The sequence below is a fragment of the Rutilus rutilus genome (assembly GCF_951802725.1).
Source record: "Rutilus rutilus genome assembly, chromosome: 15".
Taxonomy (NCBI): domain Eukaryota; kingdom Metazoa; phylum Chordata; class Actinopteri; order Cypriniformes; family Leuciscidae; genus Rutilus; species Rutilus rutilus.
Genome location: NC_140220.1, coordinates 36868857 through 36891106, shown reverse-complemented (window position 1 = coordinate 36891106; position 22250 = coordinate 36868857). Strand labels below are relative to the sequence as shown.

General features: G+C 41.0%; 1 protein-coding gene across 4 annotated transcripts in view; it reads right to left on the bottom strand.

The window, feature by feature from the left end:
* The window catches only part of lama2 (laminin, alpha 2), a 220791-nt gene that overhangs the window by 9251 nt on the left and 189290 nt on the right, over window positions 1–22250 (bottom strand). For 2 of the 4 annotated variants that reach the window (XM_084432103.1, XM_084432104.1), the window contains exons 43-56: window positions 18980–19162; window positions 18135–18289; window positions 16774–16917; window positions 16394–16527; window positions 15799–15958; window positions 14244–14368; window positions 14004–14166; window positions 11967–12111; window positions 10856–10994; window positions 9791–9911; window positions 7230–7442; window positions 4123–4274; window positions 3871–4047; window positions 1398–1581 (exon numbers count right to left, since the gene is read on the bottom strand). In XM_084432103.1, the coding sequence (XP_084288229.1) occupies window positions 1398–1581; window positions 3871–4047; window positions 4123–4274; window positions 7230–7442; window positions 9791–9911; window positions 10856–10994; window positions 11967–12111; window positions 14004–14166; window positions 14244–14368; window positions 15799–15958; window positions 16394–16527; window positions 16774–16917; window positions 18135–18289; window positions 18980–19162 (2195 nt within the window). Of the gene's footprint in view, window positions 1–1376; window positions 1582–3870; window positions 4048–4122; window positions 4275–7229; window positions 7443–9790; window positions 9912–10855; window positions 10995–11966; window positions 12112–14003; window positions 14167–14243; window positions 14369–15798; window positions 15959–16393; window positions 16528–16773; window positions 16918–18134; window positions 18290–18979; window positions 19163–22250 lie in introns of all 4 variants that reach the window. The other 2 variants (XM_084432101.1, XM_084432102.1) reach the window with 2 other exon arrangements.

The window sequence follows — 22250 nt, the reverse complement described above, 5'->3', positions numbered from 1 at the left end:
TTTCACAAACATCACTCACATGCCTGTCATTATAGCATTGAAAGAGAAATGAAACATAGTTCCCCTGATTTGAATCAATGTGTTAAAAATGAGATCTATACAAAAATACTGCACATTTAATTAAGAAAGACTACGCAACCGCACACATATTCAAACGCGCATACCTATAGACGAAACACATTTTCTTTCTTGGACTTAATGTGCCCATAGGTTTTGTTCTAATTCATGTACTAAAGTATGCAAACTAGGAAAGAGAGTGTCCGTCCATCAAGACTTCCTTCATCAACGAGTGTCAGCATGATGGTCACACTCTCCATCAGCTGGACCAGCGTGATCTCTTCAGCCATTTGTCGTTTGGCTTAGTGCGATTATCAAGTTGCAAAGGCTGTGAATTAATTCAATGAATATATGCGCTGTGTGTTTCCGAGTGAAGCGCAGCACTGTGTTTTCAGGATCTCGGTTCAGAGGTTAATGCAGGCACTAACAGTTTGAGTTGCTTATCATGTGCCTTTGAAAATTCAACATGCATCAACTATAGACAGTTTCACAGTCACAATTATTTTTATTAGATTTTTCTTAAATATTACATTTTGCAATACTGAGTCTCAGTGAAAGATTACAATATTAATATTTCATATTGTGTTTATTTTAAATAATAATAATTTGAATAATAATAATTATTAATATTGTTGTTATATTTTCTTGAATACTCAACATTTTTATTTTACAGAAAAATATTACAATATTTATTATTTTCTTTAATATTTTCTTTGAATATTTTTAAAGTAATTAAAAGTAAAATAATTACTATTGTAATATTTTACTGTAAAATAAAAAGTGAGGATTTAAAAATATAATAATATAAATTATTAATATTATTCAAATAAAATATAAAAACAAAATAAGAAATATTGCTATTGTAATATTTTACTGTAAAATAAAAAAACATTTCTTATTTTGATTAATATTTTATTTGAATACCATAATTGTATATTAAATATTGTAATATTAAAATAGTAATTATTAGAATTACTGTTATTATTATTTTATTGTCATATTGATATATAATCAAAATTTGTTTGGGCAAACGGTGCAGCCCTACAAACAACCATATCAATCCTAAATCCCTCAAATCACACAGCCCTTGATGTTAATCAGTGTTTACCTTATTAAGGTCAGTGATAATGAATTTAGCTCTTAGTTCTTCCATGGAAACACAAATGGTACATGACAAACGGCTCTGGGGGAAATGCATGTGCCAACATTTCCTACACATTCAAGTCTGGACTTACCCATCACCAACCGAGTATAGACTTTTACTGAGAGGTGTAAGTGTGTGAACTAATTACAGGAATCACACAGGACTCTCTACCCACAATGCCTTTGTCAGGACGTACAGTGGAGGCTGGTGGCCGAGGTCGAGCTGCTTCTGTAGGTGTCAGCACTGGTTTGGGTGGAGCCTCTTCCTCCTCCTCTTCCTCTTCCTCAGGGATCTCGGGCGGGGCTGGAGGCGGGGCCAGGTCAGGGCACTGGCCAATCTCTGCGTTCTCAAAGGCCACGGGCTGGGAGAAATCCACTGGGCTGTTTCATCGACACACACAACACACAGCCACACTTGAGGGAATGATGACACAACGTGACTCCAATCAGGTGAATAATGAACACAGTTATGAGCAAGGACAGACTCATTTAAATGAGTGCGGCAGAGGGCAATGGGGTTCGCTCTAGTGGAAAAGACCACTGGCAGAGATTCATACTCCTCATTAGAGCAAGAAAAACTGTGATTGTTAATGTCATACAGCGTTTAGCTTATGACTGCACCTCAAAACTGCAAACAAGACCTTTAATCTACAGCCACGGGAGGCTGGGAAAAATGGGTCAGTGTTTACACCGGTCGCTGGATTTCTCTCGCTGTGTCACTACAGCACGATCCAGTCGTGACACACTGCGGTGAATTGTGCTCTGGAGGTTATCTGCTACATTTATCTCGAGCTGCTAAAGGTGACCTCGAAAAGCTTGGAAGGCTTGCTAATGTCTTTGCCATGCTATTATCTGTATAGCAGACTTGCTAACATCGTGGTCAGGAGAAATCTGCTAGTGCTATGAGTGAACAAAACTAGTTTTACAATGCCAAACTAATGCATGAATACGCATTAACTGGTCAGTTCACACAAAAATGAAATTCTCACCCTCATGTCGTTCCAAGTTCATCTTCAGAACACACAATCTTCGTTTCGTTCATCTTCTTTTTGCGCACAAAAAGTATTCATAACATTCATATTCGTAACATTAAGGTTGAACCACCGTAGTCACATGAACAATTGTAACGATGTCTTTACTACCTTTCTGGGCCTTGAAAGTTGCACTGACGTTGCAGTCTATGGATGGTTCAGAAAGCTATCCGATTTCATCAGAAATATCTTCATTTGTGTTCTGAAGATGAACGAAGGTCTTACGGGTTTGGAACGACATGAGGGTGAGAAATTAATGACAGAAATTTCATTTTTGGGTGAACAAACCCTTTAAGCCATATAACTCCAACACAGAAGCTGTATGCGTAAAGACCAGTTCACACCAAAGACGATAACAATAAAGATAATGATAAAGATATAGTGCTAAAAATCGTTCTCAGTATTAAAGAATAGCAGAGTTCACACCACAGCTATAACGCTAATGATATAGAGAAACGATCACTTTCAGAACGATTTTTTCCAGCTGTTGAACGATAAAACACTGACAGCCAATCAGAATCCATTACATCGTGGAGAAGTTAATCGCCGAGGTCCAGAAAAATCCACCACTGTTTGACAAGTCAAGCCCCTTTTCAAGAAAATGGACACTTGCTGGTTAAAGCTGTGAAAACATGTTCAATGACGTCGTACACACACTTTGAAACCGTAGCGGGTGAGCTTAGAATAAACAGAACGTTATCGTTCGTTGGTGTGAACACAAATATAGTTATCGTTATCTTTATCTTTATAGTTATCGTTCGTTGGTGTGGACACAAATATAGTTATCGTTATCTTTATAGTTATCGTTCGTTGGTGTGGACGCAAATATAGTTATCGTTATCTTTATAGTTATCGTTCGTTGGTGTGGACGCAAATATAGTTATCGTTACAGTTATCTTTATAGTTATCATTCGTTGGTGTGGACACAAATATAGTTATCGTTATCTTTATAGTTATCGTTCGTTGGTGTGGACGCAAATATAGTTATCGTTATCTTTATAGTTATCATTCGTTGGTGTGGACGCAAATATAGTTATAGTTATCTTTATAGTCATCGTTCGTTGGTGTGGACGCAAATATAGTTATCGTTATCTTTATAGTTATCATTCGTTGGTGTGGACGCAAATATAGTTATCGTTATCTTTATAGTTATCATTCGTTGGTGTGGACGCAAATATAGTTATCGTTATCTTTATAGTTATCATTCGTTGGTGTGGACGCAAATATAGTTATCGTTACAGTTATCTTTATAGTTATCATTCGTTGGTGTGGACGCAAATATAGTTATCGTTACAGTTATCTTTATAGTAATGGACACATATAGTTATGGACACAAATATAGTTATCGTTATCTTTATAGTTATCGTTCGTTGGTGTGAACACAAATATAGTTATCGTTACAGTTATCTTTATAGTAATGGACACATATAGTTATGGACACAAATATAGTTATCGTTATCTTTATAGTTATCGTTTGTTGGTGTGGACACAAATATAGTTATCGTTACAGTTATCTTTATAGTAATGGACACATATAGTTATGGACACAAATATAGTTATCGTTATCTTTATAGTTATCGTTCGTTGGTGTGGACGGGCCTTGAGAGTGATGTGAGGTCGTGACGGAGGTTCTACGTACACAGTGTTGATGAGAAGGTTCCAGATGCAGCCCTCGAACGGCACGTTGGGCCGCTGTACGCCTGTCTCTATCTCGAGCGGGATGCCCCCGACGAAGAGCCGATGGATGCTGAGCGGGTGATCGCTGGGTAACGTCTGCTGCATGAGCGGCTCCTCGTCCACCTGCACGGAGAAAGATCTGCACACACACAAGCTCCATCAGCTCTAGAGAGGCCTGAGAAACACGGGCGCTGAGAAACAGAGGGTGGCTTACGCTCCCGGGAGTCTCAGGATGCGCAGGGAATGCTCTCTCCCGTCGTGCAGGATCCCCCGGTCGGGCTTCCGGACAGCTCTGCGTGGACTCCTGCTGCCTGTGAACACCAGCACCTCCAGAGCGCCTTTATTCAGCGTCACAGACAGGAACGGCTACAGACACACACAGAAGAAGGACAGGAGAAATCAACCTCATGTTCCTGCTTTCTGGGCTGTGTTCTCACGCTTTTTTGAGTGCTAGTGAGGGATAGATCTTTCATTAGAAAGATCAGTGGAAAGCACTATTACAATTCACCTAATTTTCAAAGAGAAAAACACTATCTCATTAGTTAATCTTTATCTGAAGTCAAATTGGTCTACTCTGCTCTGATTGGTCAGATGGTCCAGTCTTTTGTGATTGATCTACTCTGATCTGATTGGTTAGATGACCCAGTCTGTTGTGATTGGTCTGCTCTGCTCTGATTGGTTAGATGGTCCAGTCTGTTGTGATTGATCTACTCTGATCTGATTTGGTTAGATGGCCCAGTCTGTTGTGATTGGTCTGCTCTGCTCTGACTGGTCAGATGGTCCAGTCTGTTGTGATTGGTCTTCTCTGCTCTGATTGGTTAGATGGCCCAGTCTGTTGTGATTGATCTACTCTGATCTGATTTGGTTAGATGACCCAGTCTGTTGTGATTGGTCTGCTCTGCTCTGATTGGTCAGATGACCCAGTCTGTTGTGATTGGTCTGCTCTGATCTGATTGGTCAGATGACCCAGTCTGTTATGATTGGTCTACCGCGTGCAGCGTGTATCGGAAGCTACACGTCCATTATCATAACTGAACTTCGGCTCCTTCCGTAGGCTTCCTAAAGTTCAGCAATTGAACTCTAAAGACAGTAACAATGACATTGATTTTACCATATCAATCCGAGCGCGAGTCTGATGATGAAACATTGGAAGAACTAGGAATATTCGAAAAAACATAATAGGGGCCCTTTAAGCTACTCATCGTAATGTAATTAATGCTTTTGTCATTTAACACAATAATTGCTTTAAAGGATCTTTTTGGGCTAATTTCTCAGCCAAATTTGATGTGCGATTAATTAGATTAATTAATCGGCATATCATGTAATGTTAATGGTAATGTAAAAAAAAACGAATCGCTTGACAGCCCTAATTTCTTTATAAATGTTTGCTTCCTTTACAAAGGGAACACCCTGAACACCCTGTTTGACAATATCTTTGAAAAGCGAAGAAGCACTTCACATCCAGAAAGCCTGTCAGTAATGTATTCAGAGCCGGTAATCAGACAGACGGCTGTGAGAGCACACTCTCGCCCTCTCCACGCTGCACTGGAATTGAGGAGAGCGATGCGAGAGCAGACTCCTCTCTCCAAACCCTCGGAGCCGCTCAGGCGTCCGCACGCAGCGCAGGTGACCCTGGACTCGCCGTAAATTGGAGGAATGAATGAGGAGCGGTGGAGAAAACCCTTGGCCTCTCCGAAGCCGCACTCCTGCAAAATGACACCCACTTAATTTACGAGCGATAATGATTTTCAAAAGGTGGCGGTCCGGCACCCTCTCCCGGGAGGGCTATCGCAAATTGGACGCGATCCATCAAAATGGCGGCTTGTAAATCTATTTTTACGAACGGAGTATCACGGGGAGGTGAGAGCGCCGACTGCTTACTACAGATACGCCGCATAATTGATGTGCTGCCCCTGAGCTGAAGAGAGAGAGAGAGAGAGAGGGATGATGAAGACGTTACAGACAAAGATGTAGAAAGTCATATTATAATTAAAATGATCGCCGTGCCCCTGGCCTTTAGTCCACCTGGTAACAGAAAAAGATCAACTTTTGTTTGCTGAAGGGCAGAGGCAATTACAAACCTGCCCGGATAATAAATCTCTTTTATGGGCTGTGAGACCCCTGTAACCCCGTGGATTCATTATGATCTCGTAGTGAAGGCCACGGCTCCCTGGACTTCCACCATTACCCATAATCACCTTCCTAAGCGCTCAGACAGGAAGGCAGGAGGAATAACACACTGAACCGTCTCACAGCCGACTGTGTGTCTGCGTTTGCAATCGCCTGGAAGAAAGTCGGATTTTGTAAAGCTACGCAGCTAATGCAGTGAACACTCAGACGCAGTCACATGTGAAAGCACATTCATATTTAGTAATATTATTCATTTAACTGCAATGATGCTATCGGATGAGACTTTCTTTAACTGAATTGAGCTGGATAATGACACTACCTTTGCAACTTTGTTATTAAACTGAATCAACATTAGACTGACTGATAATGACACTATTGTCATAATTGCTTTACAGCTGATATTGACTTAGTTTCATAGTTGATAAAGCACTCAAGAAATAAATGTGACATTACTTACAGAAACTTTGTGCTTTTTTATGTGTCATTATGAATTAATTGCTCATTTTATCAATAAATTCCACTAGAAACAAACCTTGTCGTATTATTTTAATTTAATACTGTGAAGCTGCTTTGATACAATCTGTATTGTGAAAAGCGCTATACAAATATACTTGACTTGACTTGACTTAATTGCAGTTGAAGTGATTAAATTTGATGGAATTTGTCTTTTTCACAATGTGTTGAATTCAGTGGAAAATTCTGATGGAACGAACTTCGGCAGCTTGATAGAGTTTATTAGGGTGATTACCTGAAGAACAATTACCCAAAGAAATGATGCAAATCTGGTAAGACTGAAAACACCTTCTCCAGGGTAATTCTCCATCTACTCCACTCTGTTGACCGAGTAAAGTTTGTGAAATTATCAGTACTTCGGGACAGAAATCCACATACATTTCCACTCGTTTCTTATATGTTCTCCGCAGCCGTTAGCAGACTTCATTGAATCGTTTTGCCGACCAATTGCTGTGATTTTCAATAAACCCGCCTCTAAGTCTGGTTGTATGAAACTATTAAGAATCCTCGGCCCAGAATCCAGATTAGATTTATAGAGAAATTTTCCTTTGTTGCTTACTGGTAAACGCGAGTACTGAGGCGGTGGCACTGTTGTGCAGTTGAAATGTCAATGTACTGTGTTATCAGCATTAAACACACTTCAATAATGAATGTTTCAGTGTTTGGGTGTGTGCGCACCTCTCCGGTCTGTCTGCGCGAGCGGCGTGGGATGTGTACGGGCGTCAGGCCCTGCGTCAGCTGTGTCATGGACGTCACTCCTCCTCTGCCGAACAGGATGATGCCGTTCTCACTTTTGGTGCTGAAGGAGAGTGTGATCTCGGAGCCCACGTCGAACGACACGGACTTCAGCTCCATGTAGCCGGGCCTGGGGAAGCTCACGGTGTGGAGGTTCTGACAGAGACAAAGCCAGGGTTGAGTTAGTGGCTTTACCCAGAAGCCTCCTGCGGTGTCATACCATAACTCATAGATTCAGCACATGACCATCCTCATTTTTACCACTTTTCAAATGGCTTTATGTACCGCTCTTTCCCGGAAACTAAGTTGCACCGGGTGTGGGGAAAATTGCATTGCATTGAGAGAGAGAGAAAAAAAGGTGACATTGTTACATTGTAATTACTGTAGTAGTGTAACAAGTACTGAGTCAGTAACCACATATACTTAATATAGGGTTAAGGCTAGGGTTAGTTTAGGGTGACTTGAAATGATGCACTGTTATTACTGTAGTAAGCACATGTAACATGTTTTACTATGTCACCTTAAAATAAAGTTACCACAGTGTATAATCTATAACATGTAAAAAATTCCAATAATTGTCCAATGTGGAAATAACATTTATTCAGATCAAATGACAATGAATGCCAGAATTTAACACACAGCAATGAATGTTGATGCACTGTTGAACACTAGTTTCATTTGTCCATTAATAGTGTGGTTTATGTTCTGGTTTGGCTCAGCTCTTATTTTGATTCTAGCTTAGCTCTATGTTCCTGTGTTTATTTCCTGTCTAGGTCGTAGTGTAATGATTCACTCGTTTTATAGATGCATGAATTACAAATCTCACCAACACACATTCGTCGATCTTGAAACAGGGATTTTCAAATCGTGAATTGTTTGCTTCAGTCAATAATCGGTCATACCGCTCAAAACATTGATAAAGCTGCAACTCATTTAGTGGTTACTACTGATGAAATAAAACACTTTATTTGACAATCATTGCACTGGAAACTTCACTGTTATTTTCTACGAGAATGCTGCAGTTCTTTGCATTGTTTATTTGGGTGAGCTCTTTTTTTTACAAATGTGACCTTGAGGAAACTGAATATATCAGATAATATTGTAATATTTGGATTATGCAAAATTTTAATAGAAATCAGGGATTTTAAAATGCTCTTTCAGACCAAAAAAAAAAAGTTGTGGAAATAGATAATAGATATGAATATGAAGCTTTACTTGTAAGCATGAAGATACATTTCACAACTGGTTTTTACAACTGATTTTAAAGTGTAATTTTGGCCGCCCCTGGAACGGATCATACCATTGACATTAGCTGAGCAGTTCACATAAAAGCCCACTTAAGAGCACATGGTTTATCTGTCATTGCATGTATTGCATTGACGGAGCAAACGCAATGCAAGTGTCTAAACTGCATGTGCAATGTTCTGCTGAATGATAAATGAAATTTCACCCAAAAATGAAAATCCTGTCCTCATTTACTCACCCTCAAGTTGTTCCAAACCTGTATGAGTTTCTTTGTTCTGCTGAACACAAAAGAAACCAAACAGTTGATGTACCCCATTGACTTCCATAGGATTTTTCCATACTCTAGAAGGCAATGGGGTCCAACAACTGTTTGATTACCCATATTCTTCAAAATATCTTCTTTTGTGTTCAGCAGAAGAAAGAAATTGGAACAACTTGAGGGCGAGTAACCGATGACAGAATTGATATTTTTTGGGTGAACTATCCCTTTAATGCCGTTTAACTGAATGGACAAAGCAAACTGGGATTAGAATTGTTCCTTTGTTCCAAATAAATATATTATCATCCACAAATAAATGTAAAGAGATAGACAAAAATTATACACATTTACAAATAAATAGAATGAGATCCACATTTATATCGAGTTTCACAAAAATGAATTCAATTCACAATAAATAAAATGAGATTTGGGAATTAAAAACATTCACAAATATGTTTTTTTTTGCTTCCTGTACATTTGTGGATTTTAAACATTTCTAGCATCACGACGTGAGGAAATCCACAAATAGGTTGGACTCCAGCCACCATCATCTCAAGCCAATCAGATAATGGCGCTGACCAATCGTAGCACGTTGTCACTACAACCAATCACGTTTTCATTAGACCTTCACGTTTGGGAATTATTTACACAGCTCAAATGGGAATTTTAAATGTGAATCACTTATTCACCCTTGTGCCATTCTAAACCTGCAAGACTTTATTTCTCTATTCTGCCAAAAACATTGGACACAATTGGAACAACGAGAAAATAAACTCATGAATTGAGCGCTGTCTTTCTTAAAACCCACAGAAAATTCCAGAGGGAATCGACAGCTCAGAAATGCTAATTCTCTTCTGGTTTCAGGACGACACACAGAACAGCTCTTTCTCCATTATTGTCCCAGGATAAAAGAGCTGTGGAGAAGTGTTTAATTTGAGCCACTGTTAAAAGACTGGAGGGGAAGAAAGGAGACATCGTGTCTTCTATTGTCTTACTGTACCTCAATGGAGCAGCCCTTAGTCAGTCCTGTGTAGTCTGGGCTGCTCAGCAGATTGTACGGCGTTCGGGAAACCTCGATGTCTTTCATGCAGCCAGAGAAGCTCTTCAAAACCACCTCTGGCCTGAGGAGACATGCCCGACAAAACACTGTTGCTTCATAAAACAATATTAAAGGATTAGTTCACCTCAAAATTAAAATTTCCTGATAATTTCCTCACCCCAGTGCCATCCAAGATGTTCATGTCTTTCTTTCTTCAGTGGAAAAGAAATTAAGTATTTTGAGGAAAACATTTCAGGATTTTTCTCCACACAATGGACTTCAATGGCAACCAGAATGTTGAAGTCCAAATCAATGCCGTTTCCCTCTGCACGATCCCAGCTGAGGAATAGAGTCTTATCTAGAGAAACGATCGGCCATTTTAAAAAATTTTTTTAAATGTATATACTTTTTAACCACAATTGTTCGTCTTGTGCTGGTCTGCGACGCGCCACGCATTGCGTTATCACGTTGGAAACGTCATCTATCCAAGTTATTTGTCTGCGTACTCCGGTTCAGAAAGGTAGGGAAGGGCGAAAAATTCCATCTCATTTTCTCCTCCAACTTCAAAATCCGACATCTTTGTTTTAATTTATTATTTGCTTCTTTTTTTTTTGTGACGTTTCCAACATGATGACGTAATGCGTGGCGCGTCGCAGACCAGCACAAGACGAACAATTGTGGTTAAAAAGTATATACATTTTTATTTTTTTTAGAAAATGACCAATCGTTTCGCTTGATAAGACTCTATTCCTCAGCTGGGATCGTGCAGAGGGAAACGGCATTGATTTGGACTTCAACATTTTGGTTGCCATTGAAGTCCATTGTGTGTAGAAAAATCCAGAAATGTTTTCCTCAAAAAACTTAATTTCTTTTCGACTGAAGAAAGAAAGACATGAACATCTTGGATGGCACTGGGGTGAGGAAATTATCAGGAAATTTTCATTTTGAGGTGAACTAATCCTTTAAATGCAGGAGCGATTCATCCAATAACAGCTTAAGTCTGTCTGTGAACGCACGTTTCCATACCTGTATCTTCCAGCCTTGGGTAAACCTCCAAAATACATCCTCTCGTCTTCCCTCAGGTTGAGCCCTGTAGCGCCACCTGGAGACGTCATCCGCAACTGCTCGTCCTCGTTAGTGTCGATGTTCACTATGGCGATGGTTGCTAAGGAAAGGCAAAAGAGGAAATAGTCGGCTTCTTGCAAATCATTCACACATTGATTTTCAGACGAGTGAAAACAGTTCGGCTGCACTGGAACTGTGGCGCAATTCACGTAAATGTGAAAGCAAATCAGACACTTGTTCAGGAAGTAAAGCATGCGTTTTAGCCAATGACAACTTCATTAGTTCAACAAAACACATGTAGTGGATGAAAGTGGTGGTGTAATTGTGCACCAGTTTACCTAACACTATTCAAAATAGTTTTCATGTAGTATATGGATGACTTGGAATACAGAACTATGGTATACTGAACTAAACTTTTTTATTTTATACAAAATATATATTTGACAAAATAATTCATAGTCAAAAATTGCAACAAAAAAAATCATCTAACCAAGTTGTTCCAAATTTAAAGTTGATATCACAAGAATTGAGCCGCTAAAAGGTTTTAAAGAAACTTTCCAAGGTAACGCAATGTTCAATTTCAAAATGATTTTCACAGGATGAATTTAGAGTGTTTAAGCTTCCCAGTGACACCTAATTTATGATTATTACTCAAATAAATTAAATTAAAATTACCAAAAATTGATGCACCTCTTGATGGAAGTAACATCACAACATTTATTTCCATCAAGAGCTGCAAACATTTTTGGTCAAGATCTTGTATTGTCAATGCAAGAGTCCATCCCTCTGTAAAGTCTCCTCCAGCACATCCCAAAGACTTTTAATCAATTTAAGATCTGGACTCAGAGGACTCACCATGCACATGTCCTATAGACTTCTGTTATATCACAGTCTGCAAAAGACCGGCGTGAACATCATATCCCATTTGTGTTTCACAGAGGACAAAAACGAGTACGGGTTTGGAACGACATTATGGTACGTAATACATGTTCATTTTCAAACCCTTTACAGACTCGTCTACAGATTCGCTCGCACATGGCTGTCGTGAGCTCTTCTTTTGGGATTTCTGTACCTTCTTTCTTCATGCGGGACACAGTGAAGGACTTCCATTTTCCGTCATTATAGCGTTTGTTACTGATGATGGAGCCAGTGCCTGAGCCCAGATCACAACTCACTTTCACCTTCCCGTCACTCAGTTCTGCACTCATGAAGTCTTTCTGCTCAGAGAGAGAGAGAGAGAGAGAGAGAGAGAACGAGAGAGAGACAGAGAGAGAGAGAATGAGAGAGAGAGAGAGAGAGAGAGAACGAGAGAGAGAGAGAGTGAGAACGAGAACGAGAGAGAGACAGAGAGAGAGAGAATGAGAGAGAGAGAGAGAGAGAGATACACAGATATATCCAGTAGAAGGAATGTCAAATTATGTAAAATGGCTCATTTTATTGGCCACATGCACACGGTAAAGTTTCAGGAGTGACAACTGCATTTAAATACAGGAGTGAATCCCCTAATTATCATTCTGTGTGTGAACGGAACACATCCGAAAATTGAGATGATTGACACCACGGTAACCATAGCAACATTCAGTTTTAGTAAAACCATAACCAGTGTTTTGTTCATGTTGGTAAGGCAGAGTGAGCTCTTGCAGTGCTGCCACGTATTATAAGTGCTTTGGGGCTTGTTGTTTGGGTTTAGCTCATAAAGTGATCGCGTTTTAAAAGTTATCAAAGTGGTCGCAATATTTTGGACTTGTTTTCAGCATTTGGATTTATTTTCTTTCATCGCACATCCAGATGAGAGACACATCTCTGATTTATGTCTAATACAACATTAACCACAAGTTCTGTACCATTCACACAGAATTGTTGTAAATGCATGTTTTGGGAGTTAATTCGGCTGTAGATTGCGGTTGTCACTGTAAATGACTGACCTTTGTTCTTTCTTACCAGAACCAGGAAGTATGACCATATTAGTCCGGTTCTGTCAACACTGCATTGGCTCCCTATTAAACAGCGCATACATTTTAAAATATTGCTGATTACTTACAAAGCACTAAATGGTTTAGCTCCGCAGTGCTTGAGCGAGCTCTTAACGCATTATAGTCCTTTACGTCTATTGCGATCTCAAAATTCCGGCCAGTTGATAATATCTAGAATATCTAAATCGACTGCTGGCGGTAGATCCTTCTCCTATTTAGCACCAAAACTTTGGAACAGTCTTCCTAACATTGTCCGGGAAGCAGACACACTCTGTCAGTTCAAAGCTAGACTAAAGACACATCTCTTTGACCTAGCATTCACATAATACATTATAGACTTCTATAATTCAATGTTAGGCTGCATAGATCAGGTCAGCCGGATCCGGGAACACTTCCCATAAATCCTGATGTACTTGTTACATCATAAGAAGAATGGCATCTACGCTAATTTTAGTGTCTTTGTTTATCCCAAGGTTTTCCCACAGCCTGCCGGATCCAGGCCGTTTCCAGATCTGATGAAGGACCTTCGCCTGGACCGATGACAACGCAGTGCTGAAGTGCCAACTAGTCTCTCCCTATGGAGGATCCCTTTCCCACTCTACAGATAAAGCGTTGTCGGGATTTCGTTTCGCATATCTACCCCGAAGTGACAAAATAAAATAAAATTCTGTATCAAAATTTATAAGAAAAGACCAGTACTTTGTTTAGGCTTGGTTTGTAGGGAATTACAAACCTGCGCACATATATTCAAACGCACATAACTATAGAACCAGTTCTTAATGCGCACGTTTCTCACAGGTTCGCGTTTAAAGTCTGTGTAGAGGGAATGGTGTCGTCTTAGCGGCCTCTAATTTAGTAACTAATGATCGTTGCGACGGAAGTGAATCAATCAAAACTAACTTTAGCTGGAAAATAACTTTATTAAAGAACCGCTATAAAGCCAAAACAATCTCTATTACCATAAATTATACGCTTATCTCTGAAAAGCTGCTTTGAAACAATCTACATTGTTAAAATGAGGATGACTTGACTTGACTTAACTTTGTGTGTACAGCAACAGATTAAGCAGGTGAACTGACAACTGGATTAAGCTGCAGTGTGTTTGAATGCACGTGGTGTAAGTGTGTGTTTGTTACCATGTCCTTGGTGGCGAAGTACATCATGACTGCGTCTGTGGAGAAGGTGCGGAACTTGAGCATGACAGTGGAAACGTTGGGGTTCCAGCGGGTGGGGCGGCTGACGGCGGCGTAACCCTCTCCGTCAAACTGAACCGTGCCTTCAGAGTCCGCCGGCTGAGGACTACACACACACACACACATCATTACACTGAGCTCCTCACACTGAGACCACAGGTGTGTGTGTGTGTGCGCACTCACCTGACTACACAACCAGCACAATCCCCGTCTCTCTCTCTGTAGTTCCACAGGCCGATGGCTTTTCCATCCAGAGACGTCTCTCCCATACAGCCTGAGAACGTGGTGGTTTTCACAGCGTCTGCCTTCTACACACACACACACACACACACACACACACACACACACACACACACACACACACACACACACACACACACACACACATGAATCAGTATGTATTTCACACGATAAAGCATAGCTCAGAGCTGGAACGTTTCTAGCCTTTCATCAGTACTGGTGTCCCCATGTTTTGATGCCCTTTTTTTTATTCTGTTTTGGATATATGGATTTAAATTATATTTATAGTCGTTATAATATAGTCGTTCACAAGCTGGACGCTCAATTAATATCCGCCTCATCACTGATAAATAATAGAAGACATTTTCAAGTCCTGTTTCCTATAAGCAATTGTATGTAAATATCCAGCTAATCGGGTGCTCTTTTTGTTTTCTGTCTTACAAAGGATCCCGTTACTATTTCAAAACTGAATCGTGAACAACTTTGGCCCTTTTTGCAAACCTGTGTGATGATTAGATAAAATTTATTTGCAAATCTGGCATTCTTAACAGCTGATACAAACCACACCACATGACTGCTGAAATATTCTCAGTGAAAATTATCCTCGGGTCATTATATGGTAATCTCTATTGGCCTGACTACTGAAACCTGAGAAAAAGGCTGTTTTCTTCACTTTTGCCAAATATGTAGGAAAACTTCAGCACCCATAATGCACTGGGCTTGTTGCGGTCCAAGGCCATTGCCACCAGTCTGCTCTGGATACGCTTGACCAGAGTCAAATACCACCTTGCTTTAGTAGGAAATACTTCTAAGCAAACTTTCACTCATAATGGTGTCGACTTGTATCGCTCCCGGGTGCGAGCATTCAAAGAGTAAACGTTTAACGGGAGTTTCTCTGGGTTTCCAGTGTAGGATCCAGAGCTTTGTAGACGGCGATTAAAGGGTGCATAGAATCTTAAATACAGAGAGAATAAAGAGAAGGAAAATATGATAAACCTTCATGCTTGCAGTCAACATTTCATACTGGATGAGCACAAACACAGTGTTTTAGACCAAACGAAGGGGAAAATGGAAAGAAATCTGCCAGTTCCACCTGAAGCAAAACTGTCACGTTAAGGTGTTAAAGATGTTGCCATAGTGATCCAGTTTTACCATAATGCTGTTCAAAGAGTAGACAAAGTATGATATAGTTATATTAACCCTAACCTTACATGACCTGTTCTGTTAATAACCCTCTGCTGATCCGATAGTCCGTGGGCGGGAATACAAACATGAGGCTTTTACTGACAAATCAACGTGAATCACTCGGTCCAGGTAACACACAGAAAGAGGAAACACTGTTCATGTACATATACTGTACACCACACAGCGGTCTGAAAATCTCCAAACGTACACTTTAAGTGTATTTATGTTGGTTCAATGTTGATTATGCATTTTTGCTGTAAAACCTGATCAAAATGCTAATGAAGAAGATGCGGTGCAGTGCGGTCTCTCTCACCTTCACCGAGCCCAGCATGCCACCGACAAACAGGTAAGCGTTCTGGTCCACATCCAGCACAGTGAAGCTCTCCGGGGATCTGGCACTTCTACGGGTTGGCAAGATGCCAGTTTTGGGCCCCTCCAGCGCGTGGACCGAGATACTGCCATTCAGCCCGATACTGGACAACACCAACACTTACACCACCGATAATGAGCAATGCTAACACATAACAGTTGCTCTCCCTTTCACTCATGATTAATGGAGGGATTGAAGAATGCAGCTATTTGATCAATGTTTACCCCAAAATAAATATGCACCATTACTTCTGTCATTAGATGGACTTAAGTTTTGTAAAGAAATTCTAATGTAGGCACAGTTGACATTAGTCTACCGAACTAATGTCTGAAAAAACCCAAAAGCATTTAAGCAGAAGCTTCAGATCAAACATAGTAATGTTATTCAGACCAAAATTATGACTCAGTTTTACTTAATTACTTACCAAAAATATATCTTTAATCAAATAAGTAATGAGAATAAACATATAAAATGATTCACTGCAGTTTGGATTTTCAACAAAACACATACTGTAGTATTCATGTGAACCCTGAATTACCGTGAGGCTTCGATTCGATGCCAGTTTCCATCGTTGATGACGAGATCGGGATATTCTACACGGCCGACCCCTGACCCAACATCCCACAGGAAGTTCACTTTACCCTTCCTCATCTCAATCGCCAAGAAATCCACCTACACACGACAGAGGAAATTCAGCACGCACCAAACATTATGTGTGTGTGAATGCAATAAGCTCTAATTATTTCCTTTTCCTAGCCAGGGGCAGCAGATGTTTGTTAGATGCTTTGGAAAGAAAACCGACTCAAATGTACAAGCTCAACAGTGTGAACCTCAGGTCCGAGTGCTTGAGCAGACGATCTGAAGAGATCAGAGAAGAGAAAGACGGAGGAACAGAGGCAGAGGCAGATTTACACTCACATATTTGGCCGATCCGAGGTAGAAGAGCAGGTTATCAGCAGCATTGGTCTTCACATGGAGGATAATGGTGTTATAGCGGCCCTTCTTGATCTCTGGCCGATAGCTGCGGATACAGTCTCCGCTGGATGACACAGACACCTTAATCTAGGGTTCAAAGGTCATGAGAGGTCAAGCCAGAGAGTGCGGACAGCACATTAATGATCTCATTTCCTTTCTTGCAGCAAATTATGTAGCAGATTTAAGGCAAGACACTGCAGGTTAATAGGGTAATTATTTTAACTAATAGATGTCGCCATACCTTCCCCAGGTGAGTAATCACAGTACATTAGGACAACTGTTTTGTATTGCACGTTTTCAGAAATGTAATGTTTAAACATGTAAATTATGCATTATCTTAAATATCCACACATTTTTTTTTTTTTTTTTGAAAATACTGTCAGTACTGTCAATACATTCGGAAATGTATTTAGGAATAAATGTTGTATAAATCAGGTGAATGATATATGAACAAACCTTCAGAATATACAGGGTGGGCCATTTATATGGATACACCGTAATAACATGGGAATGGTTGGTGATATTAAAGTCCTGTTTGTGGCACATTAGTATATGTGAGGGGGCAAACTCCTCAAGATGGGTGGTGACCATCACATATACTAATGTGCCACAAACAGGACTTTAATATCACCAACCATTCCCATGTTATTACGGTGTATCCATATAAATGGCCCACCCTGTAGATATGAATAAAACTAACGTCTGGTGTTTGTAAAGCTGCTGAAGTGGAGATTTCTGACTCAAACTCACCGCCTTTAAAGACAGACTCTAAAATGTGTTTAAAATAAAGTGTAACCAAAGTTTTAAATATCAACATGTACTTAAAAATCAAGGTTAGCTATAACTATATTTATATTAACTATAAAATTAGGGTTAGGGTTTAGTTGCATGTAATTATGCATAATTTACTGTTATTACTACAGTAAGTACATGTAACATATGTAACTTTAAAATGTCAGGTTTAAATCAATGTGTTGTCATTTCTTTCATAACCGTTTGTGAAAATGGTTTCAAATGAAATCTTACAGCAATTTATTTTCAGTGAAATTGAAATTTAAAGACACAAATTAGCCTGAAATCTCAAAGCTGACCAGTGCATGAAAAAACAATGATTTTGAAGTGTCTTGCTTTAAGGAAGGATCAACAAGAACTACTAAACATTTAAATGATTCAACATGTATTGAGCATGTGTGCGCGTTCATAGCAGAGTGTTTGAAATGTACCATCTTCAGGACTTCCCTGAGGTATTATGTTTTCATGAGACTCTATAGGCTGTTTCCTCGAGTATTATGGGCAGTACTCACAGAGTTGGCCTGTTTGCGAGCCTGGTTGATGAGTTCTTTGATCTGCGAGATGTTTTTCTTCAGGTTGTCCTGGAGTTCCTGAATGGGCTTTAGTTTCTCCAGCAGCTTATCAGCCTCATTCTCCAGATCCTTCACTTTAGCACCTGCCGCATGAACTACAGACACAGACGCAGAGGACCGGCCGTCACAAACGCTAATACATGAAAGCGTGACGGAATAAAGTAAATATGGCATTAGAAACATGCTCGATAGCAAAGCCACAAGTAAAATGAAATGAAAGGCTCTAAAACAAGAGCACAAGAGACCATGAAAGAATTCAGAAAGAAAACAGAAAATGGGAGATGAAGAAAATTTGACATCGTATCTCTCGTTTGCAGCATAGGAAGCGAAAGACAGGGAGCTGTTATTTCAAAAGAGAAGATGAGAGAAAAAAACGACAGAGTTTTCATCTGTAATTAGCTAAAGCGCTCATTAGGATAACAAGCTTAGTGAAGCTTTCAAAGGCGGCGTTTAATCCTGTTGGGCTGAAACAAAGAAGGGAGAAATGGAGCGATTGGGAAAACACTCTCTCTGTACATGCAGTGCTCTGGATGAAAGCACCATGCTGAAGCCTCGGGGAGCGGAGAAAGCTCTAAAAACCATTCGCACAGATGAAAGAAGAAAATTGTGTATACATACTTATTGCTGTTGACGTTCAAAATCAAATGTGGGGGGAAAAATACGAAATAAGCATTTAAGTGATCTTGTAACACAAACATTTCAATTAAGAAATCAAATCTTCATGATCCATGCAGCTGTTGTCTCTATCAAGCAAGAATATTGCTGGAGTGGGATGGATGTCGTACTGTTTTTCTCTGGGTCTTTGATGAGGTTGTTGGCTTTCTTGACGTCGTTCTCCAGTTCGCTGTAGTTCCTCTTCAAGCCCATCAGGTTCAGGTTCATGTCCTTCACACGGTTGAGGACGTCTATGGCCGTGTCGTTGGCCTCTGCCGCCTTCACCTTAGTGGCCTGGATCTTCTCTGCCAGACCTACAGTCATCATCAAAACAAGTATGTAAAATTAATACAGAAAACATTAGCAGATCTCAAAAATCATTTTCATAAAGCTGAAACATTCACATGAGGGGGAATCTCACACAGGTCATATTTTACTCCATGATCTAAGAAAATCTGTAAACCTATAGCGTCAGCTTCTGATGCAGTGTCTCGTTCTCTTCTTAGGTCTTGCTGCGTCACACACTGATGCTATAGGGTCTGAAGCACAGTGTGTGTAATCACGCCAATCCAATTGGCTGATGGGAGTCCTATGACATTACATGGAGCACCCATGCATATAAAAGAGCAGCATATTATCTGGCTCTGTAGGCATCTTACAACAGTTCCCACACAAGTGATTTATACATTATCATGTCAGAATATGCTAATCAATTACTTGAAGATGGATAACTAGGCTACATAAATTCATCAACTAACCATTCAGAAATGTCCTGTTGCATTCTACATGTTGTCACTTCTTCTTGAGTCTCACCATCATTGTCCGACTCTGGATTGAACATAAAAGGCTGAACAGTTTCTGACATTTTCAGTGCGTGTCTGCGTGAGGTAATCGGAGCTGCTAACACATGAGCTCTTGAAGCTCCGCCCTCTTCTTGAAAGGGGGCCGGGAGCAGCAGCTCATTTGCATTTAAAGGGACACACACAAAAACAGTGCGTTTCTGCTAAAACTTCACATACACACTCTGGGGACAATCAGAGACTTATTTTACATCTTGTAAAAGGAGCATTATAGGACCCCTTTAATACCCAAAGTCATCAAGCACAATCTTGTCAGGCAAACACTGAAGAACTCGATGGGCCTCGACCCAGAGTTAGAAATACTGTAAGCATCATCACTCCTGTGACACCATAGCCTTGCTCCCTAAAAACCCTAGAGCTAAAAACCCATGGTCATACTTACCAGGGAACTTCTGCCTTTACCTAGTCTGAGCCACTGGCTGCAGGACAGGCAATAGCCTAGAGCCCTTAAGCACAGAGCTATCCAGGGAAGACTACAGACATAGCCTCAGCTAGGTCCACAGTACTGAACCCAGCATGATAAGCCAAACCAGGGAACAGGAATAAATATCCAGCCTAAATGAGCTGAAGAGGGTGACAGATAAGAGAATGGATCGCTAAACATGATACGGTCCACCTCTGCTCTTTCAAAGGCCTCGCTCTGACCTTGGACTTGCCAGAGAATGGGCACTAACCTATTCACAAGGGAGCATAGCCCTGCTTTAATCTCCAATATGATGAATTGGGGAGGGCGACAGATGGGAGAGTGGGCCGCTCCCTGTGAAATAGTCCACGCTAGCTCTCATCTGCTAAGCTCTACACTGAACATGAGTATATCAGAACCAACCCTTACAAGGGGAGAGCATATAGCCCAGCTTTAAACCCAATCTGATAAATTGGGGAGGGCTACAGATGAGAGAGTGGGCCACTCCTTGTGGATTTGTCCACGCTAGCTCTCAGCTGCCAAGCTCTGCACCCATAGAGAATCTTTTAGTGCTGAGGCAGTGGCGGTGAGGAGGAGGGGGTGTGAGCGCGGCTTCAATCGCACAACAAATGACATGGGCCGTCTGCTTAGTGGAGCGGAGGGCTAGATCTGTGGCTGCACACATTTCCATAACTGCCTCAGGAAACAATCCCTCACGCGTGATTCCGTCTGAAGCATGTATGTCAACTAGTCCAATGGCGAGAGGGAACATCACGGGCGGTTGACGTCACGACCAGGAAAGGATAAAAGCACATCCGGAATGACCGCGTAAGCTTCTATTAGCTGAAGCAAGTCGATCACAGGGGTGAAGGAAGTATGGCAGGGCGACGCAGTGCAAGTTCCCTCGAAAGGGAACCTCTTAGGTTATGACTGTAACCCTAGTTCCCTGAGAATTTAATGAGACGCTGCATCGTTGACGCTTTGGGAACAATAATACCCAAACGCCGTATTTACAAGTGCCTTTCTGTGTGAAACTGTGGCACAACTAAGACATAAGCACTTGAGAACCTGGGGCAGCGTCCAGGTCCAGGCTATAAAACCTTACGAATGTGAGCAGGGAAGACCAACCTGCTGCATCACAAACCTTTATAAGGAATACACCCGAAATTAAGGCCTACTCCTGGTAGAATCCTGGTAGAATGAGCTCTGACAGCCAAAGGTGAAGGCTGACCAGAGACCTTTGTAAGCAAAAGAGATAGCCTGGACTATCCACTTGCTGACTGTCTGCTTAGAAGCAGGAATACCTTTCTTAGGTGATCCAAAACAGACAAACAGCTGATCCGATTTCCTCCACAGGGAAGCTCTGTGGACATGTATCCAGCGCTCTCACTGGACAGAGAAGGTTCAGCTTTTCCTGGTCCTGGTCCTGATCTCTGAAAGGAGGAGGGCAGAAGAATGATGGGCCTGGTTTAGGGTAAAGAAATGCCTTGACCATCCAACGTTGCGAATTCAAGGCAAGTGGGGGATACTGATTAGGCCTGAGGATCTCCTACTCTTTTAAGAGAAGAAATAGCTAAAAGGAAGACTGTTTTTAACATCAGAAACTTTTCTGAAACCGTCTCAAGGGGCTTGAAGGGAACCATAGATAAGCCTTCTAAAACAACAGCCAGGTCCCAAGCAGGAACCCAAGCAGAAGGCCGTAAACCTCCCATATATGCTCCACCACCTCAGGGTGAAGCCTCCATTCCCCAGGCCTCAGCCCCTGTCTCGACAGGATGTCTGCTCCTATGTTTTGGGATGGTCTCTTAGGTCTGGAAGGAAGTGCTGCAGTGCCATGAAGACCACCATCATCTCAAGGCAGTTTATGTGCCACGAAAATGATGACTCCTCCACAGACCCTGAGCTGAGCGGCCTTCCATTACCGTTCTCCAGCCAATAAAAAAGGTGTCTGTTGTGAGAGGGACTCGATGACAATGAACTCCGAACACAGGACCCTGGAACAGGAACAAAGGTTTCCTCCATATAACCAAGGCGAGGAGACACCGCCACATGATCTTGATCTATGTAAAACAGGAAAGAATGGAAGGCCCCGTGGTGGAGGTCGAACATTGGAAGACAGAAAACGCTCGTCCATTTTGC